The sequence below is a fragment of the Topomyia yanbarensis genome, chromosome 2 (genome assembly GCF_030247195.1).
Source record: "Topomyia yanbarensis strain Yona2022 chromosome 2, ASM3024719v1, whole genome shotgun sequence".
In the NCBI taxonomy this organism is placed as follows: Eukaryota; Metazoa; Arthropoda; class Insecta; order Diptera; family Culicidae; genus Topomyia; species Topomyia yanbarensis.
In genome coordinates this window covers 130,421,597-130,434,935 of record NC_080671.1, presented here as the reverse complement: position 1 = coordinate 130,434,935, position 13,339 = coordinate 130,421,597, and the positions used below count along the sequence as shown (strand labels likewise).

Sequence of the window (13,339 nt, the reverse complement as noted above, 5' to 3'; positions counted from 1 at the left end):
CTTTTAGTTTATAAATTGTAGTTGGTAAGTTCATCTACTACCTGATCTTTAGGCTAAACTAGTTTTAAATAATTCATAACAACGAGATTAATAATAATTTTAATCGATGCTCCGATCAGCACAGCACTGCATGTGACCACTCTATATAACTTCTTTTTTCCTTTTATCTTCCTCCTTCTTTCCGTTTCTCTGACACTTCTCGCGTCGATCGATCGGCAATATCGATGTCGACCACCAGAGTAGTGCGACAGTAGGTGCGCTCGTCCGAGGGACGTCACACTCCTCCTCCCAAATATTGGTAATCACCCAGTGCAGCGCTTTAGCCAGTGGCTCGCCACCGTGTTTTAGGCTCGCTTGGTATTTGGTCAACCCCAGCGGCTTTATTATTTTTGAGCCGGCTGATCTCCTCCTGGATTTCTTGGAGATCCGGAGCCGGTGGTGTAATGTCTTCCGCGTGTGCTCCCAGGTACGTTACCGTGCCATCCTCGTCGTCTGCTGCATCGCCGTTCAGGTGTTCTTCGTAGTGCTGCCGCCACCTCTGGATCACCTCACACTGGTCCGTGAGAAGATTCCCGTTTGTATCTCTGCACATGTCGGCCTGTGGTACGTGGCCCATGCGCGAGGGGTTGAACTTCTCGTAGAATTTCCGTGTGTCTTTAGTGCGGTACAGCTGCTCCATCGCTTCGCGATCTCAGTCTTCCTGCTGGCGCTTTTTGGTCCGGAAAACCGAGTTCTGCCTGTTCCGTGCCTGTTTATACCGCGCCTCGTTCGCCCTCGTGCGGTGTTGCAGCATTCTCGCCCATGCTGCATTCTTCTCTTCGACTAACTGCTCGCATTCGCCGTCGTACTAGTCGCTTCTTCGGTCCGGGCCCACCGTACCTAGTGCAGTGGCTGCGGTGCTACCTATGGCGGATCGGATATCTCTCCAGCCATCTTCAAGGGCAACTGCGCCTAGCTGCTCTTCCGTTGGTAGTGCCACTTCCAGCTGCTGCGCGTATTCTTGAGCCACTCTGCCATCTTGTAGCCGCTCGATGTTTAGCCGCGGCGTTCGGCTTCGACGAGAGCTATGTCGAAAGTTTTGAGCGTAAGCATACTGCAACCAGGTGGTGGTCCGAATCTATATTCGCACTGCGATAAGTGCGGACGTTTGTGATGTTTGTGATGTCGATTAGAACGTGGCCGATTTGATTTTTTGTTACTTGGTCCGGTGATCTTCAGGTGACTTTGTGGATATCTTTGCGAGGGAAGAAGGTGATTCGAATTACCATTCCACGGGAGGCTGCGAAGTTCACACATCGTTGGCCGTTGTCATTTGATACGGGATGCAGGCTGTTAGGCCCGATCACCGGTCTGTACATTGCCTCCCTTCCTACCTGTGCGTTCATGTCGCCGATGACAACGTTCACGTCTCGCAGAGGGCAACCGTCGTATGTCTGCTCCAGCTGCATGTAGAACGCTTCTTTCTCGTCGTCGGGTCTCCCTTCGTGTGGGCAGTGCACGTTGATGATGCCGTAGTTGAAGAAGCGGCCTTTGATCCTCAACTTGCGCTTTTGTTCAGCTGATTCCTCTTATTTTGCCACAATTTCAGCGTAAAAAAAACTTGTGCGATGGCTATTACAAAGGGTTGCGATGTAGATTAACGTGTATTTTCCATGTAATTTGTCTCTGCAACGTAGCGATAAGCGAGTTAAAATTGTTTAAAAATGATCTCTTTAACCCTTTTCATGATTTAATATTGAATCCTTCTACATGCAATACAGTCACTGAGTTCCATATTAATTGACTTTAATATCAATTAAAAACAATCTAGTGGTAATAACGTCTAGTGTGAAAATTTTAATGTTTCATTGGAATCATTACAAGAGAAGCTTAATTTCAAAGCTTCAACATGCCTATTTTGAACCAATTCATTTTATCATCCGATATTGATGCGCATAATTCAATCTTTCTTTTCGCTCAAACACAAGCGTTTCTAAAATTTGTAATTATTGTTTGTAAAAAATAAATAAAAGATACTGTTAACAATTAATGCGGATCGCATCGATTACAGACCGGCAATTTAAAGAAATAATGCGCACCTTCCGTAATAAGATGAAAATAGGCACATCACTCAACATTTATATTATTAGGGTTTTCGATTGATGGCACTGACACCGCGCCAGTGTTTTGCACTGGCACGGTGCCAATGGAACGCTCCAACGCAAATCGAGTGCACTCTTGAATGTGTGCGTGTAGTTTGTCGAGCTGTCATTCAACAGCTGATGTTTGTTTATTTACAAAATAAAGCACTTAAATAAGAAATAAGTGTTGCTTTAAGCGGATTAATCATTAGGTACAGTCGGAAAATTTATCAAAATGTGTAGATATTGTTATACGGCGCAGTCAAACGGTGGACAACCAGAGTGCAGACCCTAATATGTTGATCAAAAAGGTTTTGAACAATTTGATTCATTGTGGTACCAACTTATACGGGAAAATAAACAAATCCCACACCGAACAACATTTAGAGTTGTGTCTCTTAATGCGCGGTTAATTGGGCCGCTTGAAAGGAATTCGACAAAACGATTTCCGTAGATCATATAATTATCGCAACGTTGCGCTAGTGACCGATTAGTCTGCAATTCTCTATACGGCACTAGTGAGCACACGCAGCACATAATATAATGGCATATGTCAATATTCTGTTAATTGAAAGATATGATCTTTTCAGAAAAGTTTTTCAGTAGGTCAAGATCAACCCGTATACCTATGGATTATTTTTGGAATTAACTTGCAGGGCAACGCTAGTGACTCAATTTGACGATATACATCAGTAGATCAAATGCTGCACGTAAATGAATAAATCATTTTTAGATTCGTCCACTAGGCTGCGCTAAAGTACATAATAGCCTAGCGTAGTATTTGGAAAATTATGTTCTATCCTTGGTTCTATCTCAAAGGTTTTATGGTTTAGGTCGATGTTGTTCTCAATAAGGTTCTTGGGGATGGAAGAAGATTCATTCGGATTTCATCCGCTGGGCGGCGCTAGTGAACATGCAATTTCTTTTATTTTTTGGATTTCAATATCATGATAATTAAGAATGATGTGTTCGGCATAGTTCTTTTGTAGGCTAAGGACTGCCCGAAGGTTAGTCTAGTTTACTCCTACTATGCGGCGCTAGTGAAGGGTTCCCTTAACCGATTTTCCGACTCCACACTCATATTTGCTTCAGATAGTTTTTCTTTTACTAGATTGTGTATGGACATTCCCAAGCAAATCAACCAAAGGTCCGAAATACCCAACCATGGTCCGATTCTGACCATCCTATTTTATATTTTTTTGTTCTCTGCATACTCCTTGAGGTTCATGATACCAAGTGCAATGTTGTATTGAGTTCAATGAATGCCACAGGTACTCTACGAACGTCTCATGGTTATCCTAGAACTCCCAGAAATAAAGGAATATTGTATACACTCCTTGAGGTTTAGGGAATTCAATATTAAATTGATTGCAACGATTGCTATAAGTCATCCATGAACGTTTTTGTGTTCAGTTTTATAATCGTAAACAGTGATCTCTTAGTTGTTATATATTCATGGATGCCCAGTTGAAAGAACTTGTTTTTTTTTCAAGTTTTCCAAAAACTATGGAGGTAAAGGCTTATGGTCTATAAGCCTATAATACAGAATAAAAGAGTTACAAGCCTTCGTAACCGAGCGCTCCTTCGTTACACACGCGCGATGTTTGTTGTAACATTACCTTGATTTAGGCGATATCAGTGAAGGTGTTTATCCCAGCAAGGGCAGGAGTATAAACATTATAAACGTTAAATTGTGTCAAGCAGTTCAGTGTAGTGCGGTGTTAAACAGTTTTATTACCTGAAAGACGGCTTTGCTTAGACGAGCTATACCAGATAAAGGTCACGCGGGTGACGCATAAAACAAACGAAGGATCAATTCACCTACCAGCTCGTCAGGAACCAACTGGTGAAGTGTTTCGTTTTTTACGTTTCTTATCGATTTTTTTTTATTTTTGCGTTTGATTTTTTTATTTTTATTTAAGTTAAACAGTGCGGTCGAGCGTGTTGCTCCCGCAACAAAATGGATCAAGGAGAAGGATCTCCCTCCAAAGGTGAATCTTTTGGGGAAGAGGAACACCTATTTGAGTCGGAGACAGAAGTTGTTACCTCCAACTCATCTTCCCCACTTCCCCCAAATATATCACAGCACCGCCCCCCCCGAATCAACGTTTACCAGGATGGATCCGCTGGTCCTTGGATGGTATGGTTAAACAGCATAACTGCTGCGCGAGAGCTGACAAAACGTTACTCGGCCGTAACCGAGATTAAAAAGTTACAGTCAGATAAACTGCGCGCAGTCGCTACTGCATTGAAACCGGTCAATGATATCGTTAGTAATAGCCTCTTTACAATGGTGTATCGCGTTTACATTCCTCCTCGTGATGTGAAGATTGACGTTGTGGTAAGTGATGTGGGTCTAACTGTCGATGATCTAATGAATGATGAGGTTGGCCGCTTTAATGACCCTAACTTTCAATCAGTTAAGATTTTGGAGTGCAAGCATTTGCAATCAAAGTACATCGAAGATGGGAATTAAAATCCATCAGACTGGTTTCGCGTAGCCTTCGCCGGATCTGCACTTACGAGCTACGTTGAAGTAGGAGGAGCTCGTCTATCTGTGCGTCTGTTTGTACCACGGGTCATGAATTGTTCCAATTGCAAGCAGCTAGGTCATACGGCCACCTACTGTAGTAACAAGCAACGGTGCGGTAAATGTGGGGAACGCTATGCAGAAGATACTTGCAGTAGGTCCGCTAAGAAGTGTGTTTACTGTGGGGAGAATCCGTATGCACTTTTGAAATGCCCAACGTACAAACTTCGCGCGGATGACCTGAAGCGATCCGTCAAAGATCGCTCCAGACGCTCTTACGCAGAAATGCTATCCAAAATCGATTCGACACAGGTACTTCCCTCGGAGGAAGAGTATAAGTTTTTATCCAACTCGATTCTCGATACCGAGATTCAAACTCAGACGAAACGAGTACCCGACATGAACACCCAAAAACGTTCTCCCAACCCGTGTGGGACAAAGAGTACTCAGACGTGTACGCGGAGAAGGCTGCCGCGTATAAAGCCTTACTGAACGACGGGTTGATCAATAGCTTTCGACTCTACACGATATTAGAAAAGCGAATGAAAAGTTTAATGAAAGCCAAGAAACGCAGTTACTGGCGCCGCTTTGTCGGCGGGTTAACAAGAGAAACATCGAAACATTTGGGGCACGGCCCGACGTATTCGAAACCGAAGCAGTACTAACGAGAGCGTGGAATATTCAAACAGTTTGATATTCGATTTCGCCAAGAAGGTTTGTCCGGATCCCGCCCCGGCACAGAAAATCTACCGCGCCACGTCGCCTCACAATACTGCGAACGAAACACCGTTTTCGATGGTGGAGTTCTCACTTGCTTACTTATCATTTAACAATAAAGCCCCCGGGGCCAAACAGAATTATATTCAACTTGTTGAAGAATCTACCAGACTCTGCCAAGAGACGCTTGTTGAATTTATTTAGAAAGTTTCTTGAGGGTAACATTGGACACATGATTGGAGACAAGTGAGTGTCATCGCCATCCAAAAACTAGGAAAACCAGCCTCCGACCACAACTCGTATCGACCGATTACAATGCTATCGTGTATCCGGAAGTCATTCGAGAAAATGATCTTGTTTCGCCTCGACAATTAGGTCGAAGCAAATGGCTTCCCTAATAAAAAATATTATACACGAACTTTAACTCATATAGTGCAACGATTCCACATATTGTTTGGATGATACCCTGAACTGTTCGTTAGGCTCTTGAATCATAAGATGTTTATTAGGGTTACTGTTAGATACATAGTTTGGCTTTTGCAAAGGCAAAGGGACGAACGATCGCCTTGCGTTGCTCTCAACAGAAATTAAAATGACATATCAGTATTCTTGGATATCACGAGGGCTTACGATTCAGTTTTCATCAACATTCTTTATGATAAGTCTTTCACCAATTTTAAATAACTTTTTGCTAAACCTGTTATCTGAAAAACACACGCATTTCTCGCATGGTGATTTATCGACATCACGATTTAGCTACATTCGCCTTCCCCAGGGCTCATGTCTAAACCTTCTCCTATACAATTTTTACGTGAATGACATTGACAAATGTCTTGTCAATTCCTGCACGCTAAGTCAGCTTGCAGATGACGGTGTGGTCTCTATTACAGGTCCCAAAGCCGTCGACTTGCACGGACCACTGCAGATACCTTGGACAATTTGTCTGCTTGGGCTCTCCAGCTGGGTATCGAGTTCTCTACGGAGAAAACTGAGCTAGTCGTATTTTCTCAGAAGCGTGAACCAGCGAAACTACAGCTTCAGTTAATGGATAAAACTATTGCTCAGGTTTCAACATTCAAATATCTCGGGGTCTGGTTCGACTCTAAAGGAACCTGGGGATGTCACATTAGGTATCTGAAACAGAAGTGCCAACAAAGGTACAACTTTCTCCGTACAATAACCGGAACATGATGGGATGCCTATCCGCAGGAAACCTAATCAGGCTGTACCAAACAACGATACTATCAGTGATGGAGTACGGATGTTTCTGCTTTCCGCTCCGTTGCGAACATACATTTCATCAAACTAGAGAGAATCCGGTATCGCTGTTCGCGCATTGCCTTGGGTTGCATACAATCGACCCATACGATGAGTCTCGAAGTGCTGGCGGGCGTCCTTCCGCTAAAAAATCGATTCTGGGACCTCTCATTCTCATTTAAAATATCTCATTCTCATTGCTCATTCGATGCGATATTTTAAACTTATTGATGATTGCAAATTGCGAAAGGCTTGTCCAACTTAATTCTCAGACCCGATTCATGTCCTTGTACTTCGATTACATGGCACAGAACATCAATTCATCTTTGTATAACGTTAACCGTGCTCATCTCTTAGATACTTCTGATCCAACTGTATTTTTCGACACATCCATGAAGAAAGAGGTTCGTGGCATCCCGGATCACATTCGCCCACAAGTGGTCCCAAATATTTTCTATAATAAATACCATCAAGTCGATTGCGGCAAAATGTTCTACACTAACGGATCAATTCTCGACGGGTCCACAGGCTTCTGTATATTCAACGAAAATCTTTCTGCCTCATTCAAACTCAATAATCCTGCTTCAATTTACGTCGCAGAATTAGCTGCCATTAATTATCTTCTCGGGATCATTGACACCCTGCCCGCATACCATTACTACATCGTTTCGGACAGTCTCATTTCCATTGAGGCCATCAGTGCAGCGAAGTCTGGAAAGAACTCACCGTATTTCCTGGGGAAAATCCGGGAATATCTGAGTGCTTTATCTGAAAAATCTTACCAGACTACCTTGGTTTGGGTCCCGTCACATTGCTCTATTGCGGGCAATGAGAAGGCGGACTCTTTAGCCAAGGTGTGCGCATTGGAAGGCGACTAATGCGCCCATCCTACTTTCCGATTTATCCTACTTTCCGGTTAAGACATCGACGGTTTATAAGTTTCTCAGAACATTACAAATCCGACATTCAATAATAATAAATATATAAATGCGGATTCTACTCGCCAGCAATTCGTTTCGCCATAGGCAGATATAACTCAACACGTGTAGGGCTACTTCAGGTTCGAAAAAATTGAAACCACCCGACCATCTCTAACCTATCTCATTTGTCGAGCTATTAGGCCCTCACATCAGTCCGATCCTCGTTCACCTCTTCAATGCGATAATCGATAGTCGCAGGTTTCCGCAAATCTGAAAAACGGCCTTCATAGCCGATTCCGAAATCTGTCAATCACGTCGAGCCAAAAGACTATCGACCAATTAGTGTCCTCCCAGCCATCTCTAAAATATTCGAGAAAATTCTGCTCGACCAGATCTATAGCTTTCTGGACTACCGTCAACTACACTGCCGTGATACGCATAACAGTCCCATTTGCTATGGATTTCCTATGCAGGTGAGACTGTTATGCATATCTTGGCAGTACAGCTGCTTGCCAAACATCAATCAGGATATCAAAAACGTCATAGTACTAGCACCGCCCTAACAAAAGTCGTACACGATATCTATATCAACCTAGACAAAGGCAACTGTACTGTGATGGTTCTTGTCGACCTGTCGCTTGCTTTCAACTGCGTAAGTCACCGGATACTCCGCAAAAAGCTAGAAGAGTTTGGTTTCTATGCTGATGCATGCGACCTGTTGACATCATACATGAAGCACCGTACTCAGCTTGTCAAAGAAGATAGGAAGAAGTCAGCGGAGAGAGTACTTACAGACGAACTCCCCAAGGATTCTACCTCAGTGCACTGTTATTTTCCCTATATATTAATAGCATGCCTGAAATTCTACGCTGCGAATACCACCTGTACGCCGACGACATGAAAATCTACATTTCCGGCCCGGTGCAATATGTAGAAAATATGATCAATATATTAAATGCTGATCTCAACGCAATCGAACAGTGAACAGCGAGCAACAAACTTTTCCCTAACCCACGCGAAACCCAGGCTGTAATCTTCTACAAACAAGGTAACATCACACCCCAAAGCAAGATCTCATTTTGCGGAGAGATTATCCCGCTGTCCAAAGAAGTCACCAATCTAGGGTTAAAAATGGACAGCAACTTAAAATGGGCAACACAGGTGAATAATATCACAAAGAAAGTATTCGGCACATTAAGGACTTTCCGCCGCTTCGCATCTGTCCTTTCGACACCCACACGCAAGAAGCTGATGCTAGCAGTCATCATACCTTATCTCACATACGGTGACACGGTATGTTCCAGGTTTATCAACTCAGCTCAAAGAATTACAAAGATGCTTTAAAGTCGGGTTCTACGAATAGTACCCCGGACATATCCTGGAACATCTTCAGAAAAGCGTCTCGGAGCGCACAAGCTTATTCCACATCCCAATGAACACAGCCAGCAGCAGAAAAAGTGTGCTGATTTACGGAGCCCTTAGCTGGAACGCACTTCCAATTGAAATAATTAACCGACAATAACCTGCTTCAAGAAATCACTAAACGAGATTTGAAAAGGCTATCAAAAACCAGAGAATATTGACGTGTATATTAGTCCTTCCATTTGTAAAATATGTAATGTTATTTTTCCTTGACCTGAAAAACAATTAACACTAATAAAATTACAAATAACAAAAACTAAAATTTTCGAGAAAAAAGCGTTCTTCACGTATAATTTTTCAATGATCCACATCGAATGTCAACAAGAACATCTGTTAGCGGCCACGGCTGGGTTGTTTTGACGTTTGCGTTGTTGGTGTTAGTGAGTGCACTGGCTCCACCGACAAAATTTTCGGTGCCAAATATCTGCCCCGAAATTGCACTGGAATTGCACTTTTTTATTGCAGTTCCAATCAATGGAACATGGTGTCGGTGTTTTGACAACACTTCTGCAAGAAAAGTGCAATTTCAGTGCAGAAAACTACACCAGTTCTTTCAATCGAAAACTCTATATGAGAATCTATCTGATCAATGAACTCTAATCGGTTCTACCTGAGCCGAGTTTCGAAAGAAGGTTGCGTAAAAGGGAAATGCAAACACAATGAGATATATACCATTCTTTGTTCGATCAAATATATCCCAAAGCAGGTTTAGGATGTATTTAACATAATCCAGGTAGCAGGTAGAACGCTTCTGTCGAACACTTACCTTTCGCATGCAAATATTTCACTGCATGACATATTTGAAGGAAGTAGAGCTTAGCGGTTTTCTCAGAAAGGCCCTTCTTGCTGAGAATGCGTCCCAACAACTCGCCACCCTTCATGTACTCCAGTACCATGTAAACTGAATCTGGAGTATTAACAATATCGTGCATCTTGATGACACAAGGCTGTAAAGTAAAAAAAAGTGAACAGATGCACACACCGTTAGTCGAAGGACACTTACGTGTTCCAAATTTTTCATTATGTTGACCTCATTCATAACGCGCTGAGGATCGTTCAACACCTTAGGCCTGCTACTTTCGGCTAAACCGTTCTTCTTGACGTGTTTTATTGCATATGGCGTACAGGACTTGGTATCGTAGACTAGATGAACTACACCACAAGCTCCGGATCCTAATTTCCGACCCACATAGTATGTGTCACTGATAGCTTTAGGCAGATCTTTTAAATCATTTTGTGCAAATTGATCTTTATATACAAAGGCTCTAAACATGGGATGGGATAAGCCAATGATGTCATCATTTTTGATGATCATCTGCTTGCCGAGCCCAATGAGATTACCATTTACGAATGTGCCGTTGCGGGATTTGTCCTGGAGAAACAAAAAATAAGTTCAATTCAACAAGATATCGTCTAGGAATATATTGGAAAGGTTTTATCGATGTGTATTAATAAATAATTAATTAATAAATTCAACATGATCTAAAAAATCGAAGTGCATATTAATCGAATCACATTAAATGTGAAATTTTCATCGTAAGAGAATATCATGTAAACCATAGAAAACAAAACTATTTTATTCAGCTAATAATTGTAATTTAATTTGTAATTTGTTTTATTGGTTACGAAAATCTATCAGTACAGGACTGTATATCACACAAAGGATATAATATGTAAAAGATGGAACTTTTTTGACTTGCGGATGGTTAAAAAACGATCATTGCAAACGAACAACAGAAAACATAAATGAAAATTGCAAACCTTTTTAGTTTTACCACACAGTCCTTCCGACTTTTATTTTAACAAAAATCCCAATATTGCTCATCTACTTACCACGATGTACGTTGGGTTCTGCAAATCGACTATGTCCTTTTGCAAACAAAACTGCACTTTTGAGATACGCGCTAGTATCTTCTTCGGCAAGCAATCATTGCCAACGCACAGATCATTGTCCTCGCCTCTGCCGACATGGAAAGATTCATTGCATAGATCTGAGAATTGTAAATCATGTTATTATTTAATTTCAAGTTCGTCTAAAATGCGGTGCATGATTTCAATTAATCTTGGCCCTTTCTTTGACCAGTTGGATATTGATAAACAAAATTAGCATTTACATGGATCTTTTTTGAACTCGGGGTCGGCTACCTTAAAGCAGTGCTTTTTGAAACGAAATTCAGCAGCAAATGAATCCAAGCTTGATTGCTATAGGACCGGCTACACCGGTGTAGTGATCAAAACAAAAATTGTAAAACGAATATTAAAATCAAATTTAACATTTTCTCGGAAAAGAAAGGGTTGCAATCTAGTTTAATATCACCATAATATTGTGAAAAACTTAAATCATGTACCATAGCTGCAGGAAGCAGCTCTGGAAATAAGTGGAAGTGGATTTTTAGTACCGAGCGTTTTGATCTTTAAATTCTTTCCGTACAGTCTGCCCCAAATAACGTTTTCCACCGGTTGACTTTCAATCTGGCTCCAGAGACCGGACTGTTGCGTTGTCACCTGAGTTTGCGTATCTGGTTCGGTATTGCTTGCCATCTTGTCGTTAGTCCGGGCCGCGCAGTAAAACTTCTAACCGTTAACTCATCAAACTTAAAAATATACACTCTTGGCTAACTAGATCGTTTAACAAAAACGTTTAGACATTACATTACACGACCACGCACTATTTTTTTGTAAACGGCACAACTGAAATCAATGAGACGCGATTTCTATCTGCGCAGATTTCTTAAGAATTGAGACGAGCTTTTGAACAAAACAAATCGCATGCATTGAAAAAAAAAAAACATCCGAACTTAACGAAAACGATGAAAAGTTTGTAAATAGAATATAAAAGATATTTTATCGAACAAGATTCCGTGTTTTAATAAGGCATTCCTTCACTTTTCATTACACTTTATATTACACCTCGCATTAAACTATTAGCACGGCAACAAGAAACACTGAATTGTTTCAGCGAAACACTCCTCGCGGTTGCACGACAATCTTCTACCCTTGATTTAACGATTAGCAAGGAGGTCCTGGAAACTGGATTGAACGAGCGAACTATTTTGGAAATTTGGTTGGCGGTAAACTTGGTAACGGTACTCACTATCTAGTTCGACGATATCGACTACACGGTTAAATAAAACAACCTGCAGAATAAGTTCTTTTAACTTACTTTTGAGTTGTGCCTCGCTTTCGCACTTATTACGCCTAATTTCTTCACTTGGATGAAAACCAGTTTTCGTTGAAAACCGGTTTTCGGCTAATTGGTTACCAGCAACTTGAAAACTGGTTTTCTGCGAAAACCGGTTTTCATCCAGTGAAGAAATTGGCCGTTAGTGTTGTCAAAAACAAAAAGAGAGATTCGACTCAGTCGAGGTCTTCCGTGGAGGAAGGTACTTTTGAGTTGTTTGGGGTGAACTCAAAATTAGGTAAATTCAACTTAAATTTGAGTATAAAAAACCTATCAATGAGTTGTAATTTTTGCCGTAGTTAAATGGAAACTATCTTCAACACGGTTTACCTAATTTTAAGTTCCCCCACGATACCACGAGATTGAGTCAAAGGAACTCAATTTTAGGTAGTTTTTCGTTTCCGTGTATATAGCAAAACCATTTCCCACTGAGACGTCCAAAAAATTGTTTCAAAATCGTTCAACACGGGTCCAACGATGGACGTTCGTTGAACGGTTATTTGGACGTTGTCCAAATTGGTCCAACGAACGTCCTTCATTGGACGATTTTGAAACCAACCGTTCTTAGAGGGTTGTGCCGCAAATACACGCTAATTTGAAACATTCCGCCGAAAGAAAAAAGAAAGTAAGCTTTACTACCCAGTAAACGAAAAGGCGACTAGACGAGGCTATTGAATCTTTGTTTTAGTCATGGTTTTAGTGGCGCGAAATTGCAAATTCAGTTCCCTATTTCTGGTTGAATCGGGTCATTAAGCTATATATAGTTTTCCAATCCATTCGATAAATTTTAGGTCCAATATACATAATATAACCACAGACAACAGACATCCATGATCGAACAAAAATATTTAAAAAACGTGTGTAAACATTTCAAGTAATATACGACAAACATTAGCGCCGCCACACCAACCTATCCCAACTATCCGTCAAATCCATTCCGGAACCGGTTCGAAATCTTGAATGGATTCAGTATGGAATCTTGCTCAAAGAAAACAACTGATTCCGAGTCTATCGGTTGATGTATTTGAGCTGGAATTGATGCTGGAAGTCCGAACCGGTTCCGGACTAGTTTGACTGGGTAGAGGAATAGCCGCTGTCAATTCTGTCGAACTCGGCCACAAAAAACATGACAGTAGCGCACCTGGTTTGGATACCCCAACTATCTTCGAAACCGTTAGAGATTTTACACAAG

The 13,339-nt window shown here is 41.5% G+C and overlaps 1 protein-coding gene across 2 annotated transcripts in view; it reads right to left on the bottom strand.

The window, feature by feature from the left end:
• LOC131681305 (ovarian-specific serine/threonine-protein kinase Lok) overlaps positions 1-12,081 on the bottom strand; it is a 28,233-nt gene extending 16,152 nt beyond the window's left edge. The window contains exons 1-4 of one of the 2 annotated variants that reach the window (XM_058962038.1): positions 11,315-12,081; positions 10,800-10,957; positions 9,970-10,338; positions 9,733-9,913 (exon numbers count right to left, since the gene is read on the bottom strand). In XM_058962038.1, coding sequence (XP_058818021.1) covers positions 9,733-9,913; positions 9,970-10,338; positions 10,800-10,957; positions 11,315-11,507 — 901 coding nt within the window. In that variant the 5' untranslated portion in view covers positions 11,508-12,081. The remainder of the gene's footprint in view (positions 1-9,732; positions 9,914-9,969; positions 10,339-10,799; positions 10,958-11,314) is intronic. The other variant, XM_058962039.1, reaches the window with a different exon arrangement.
• Positions 12,082-13,339: the final 1,258 nt, after the last annotated feature.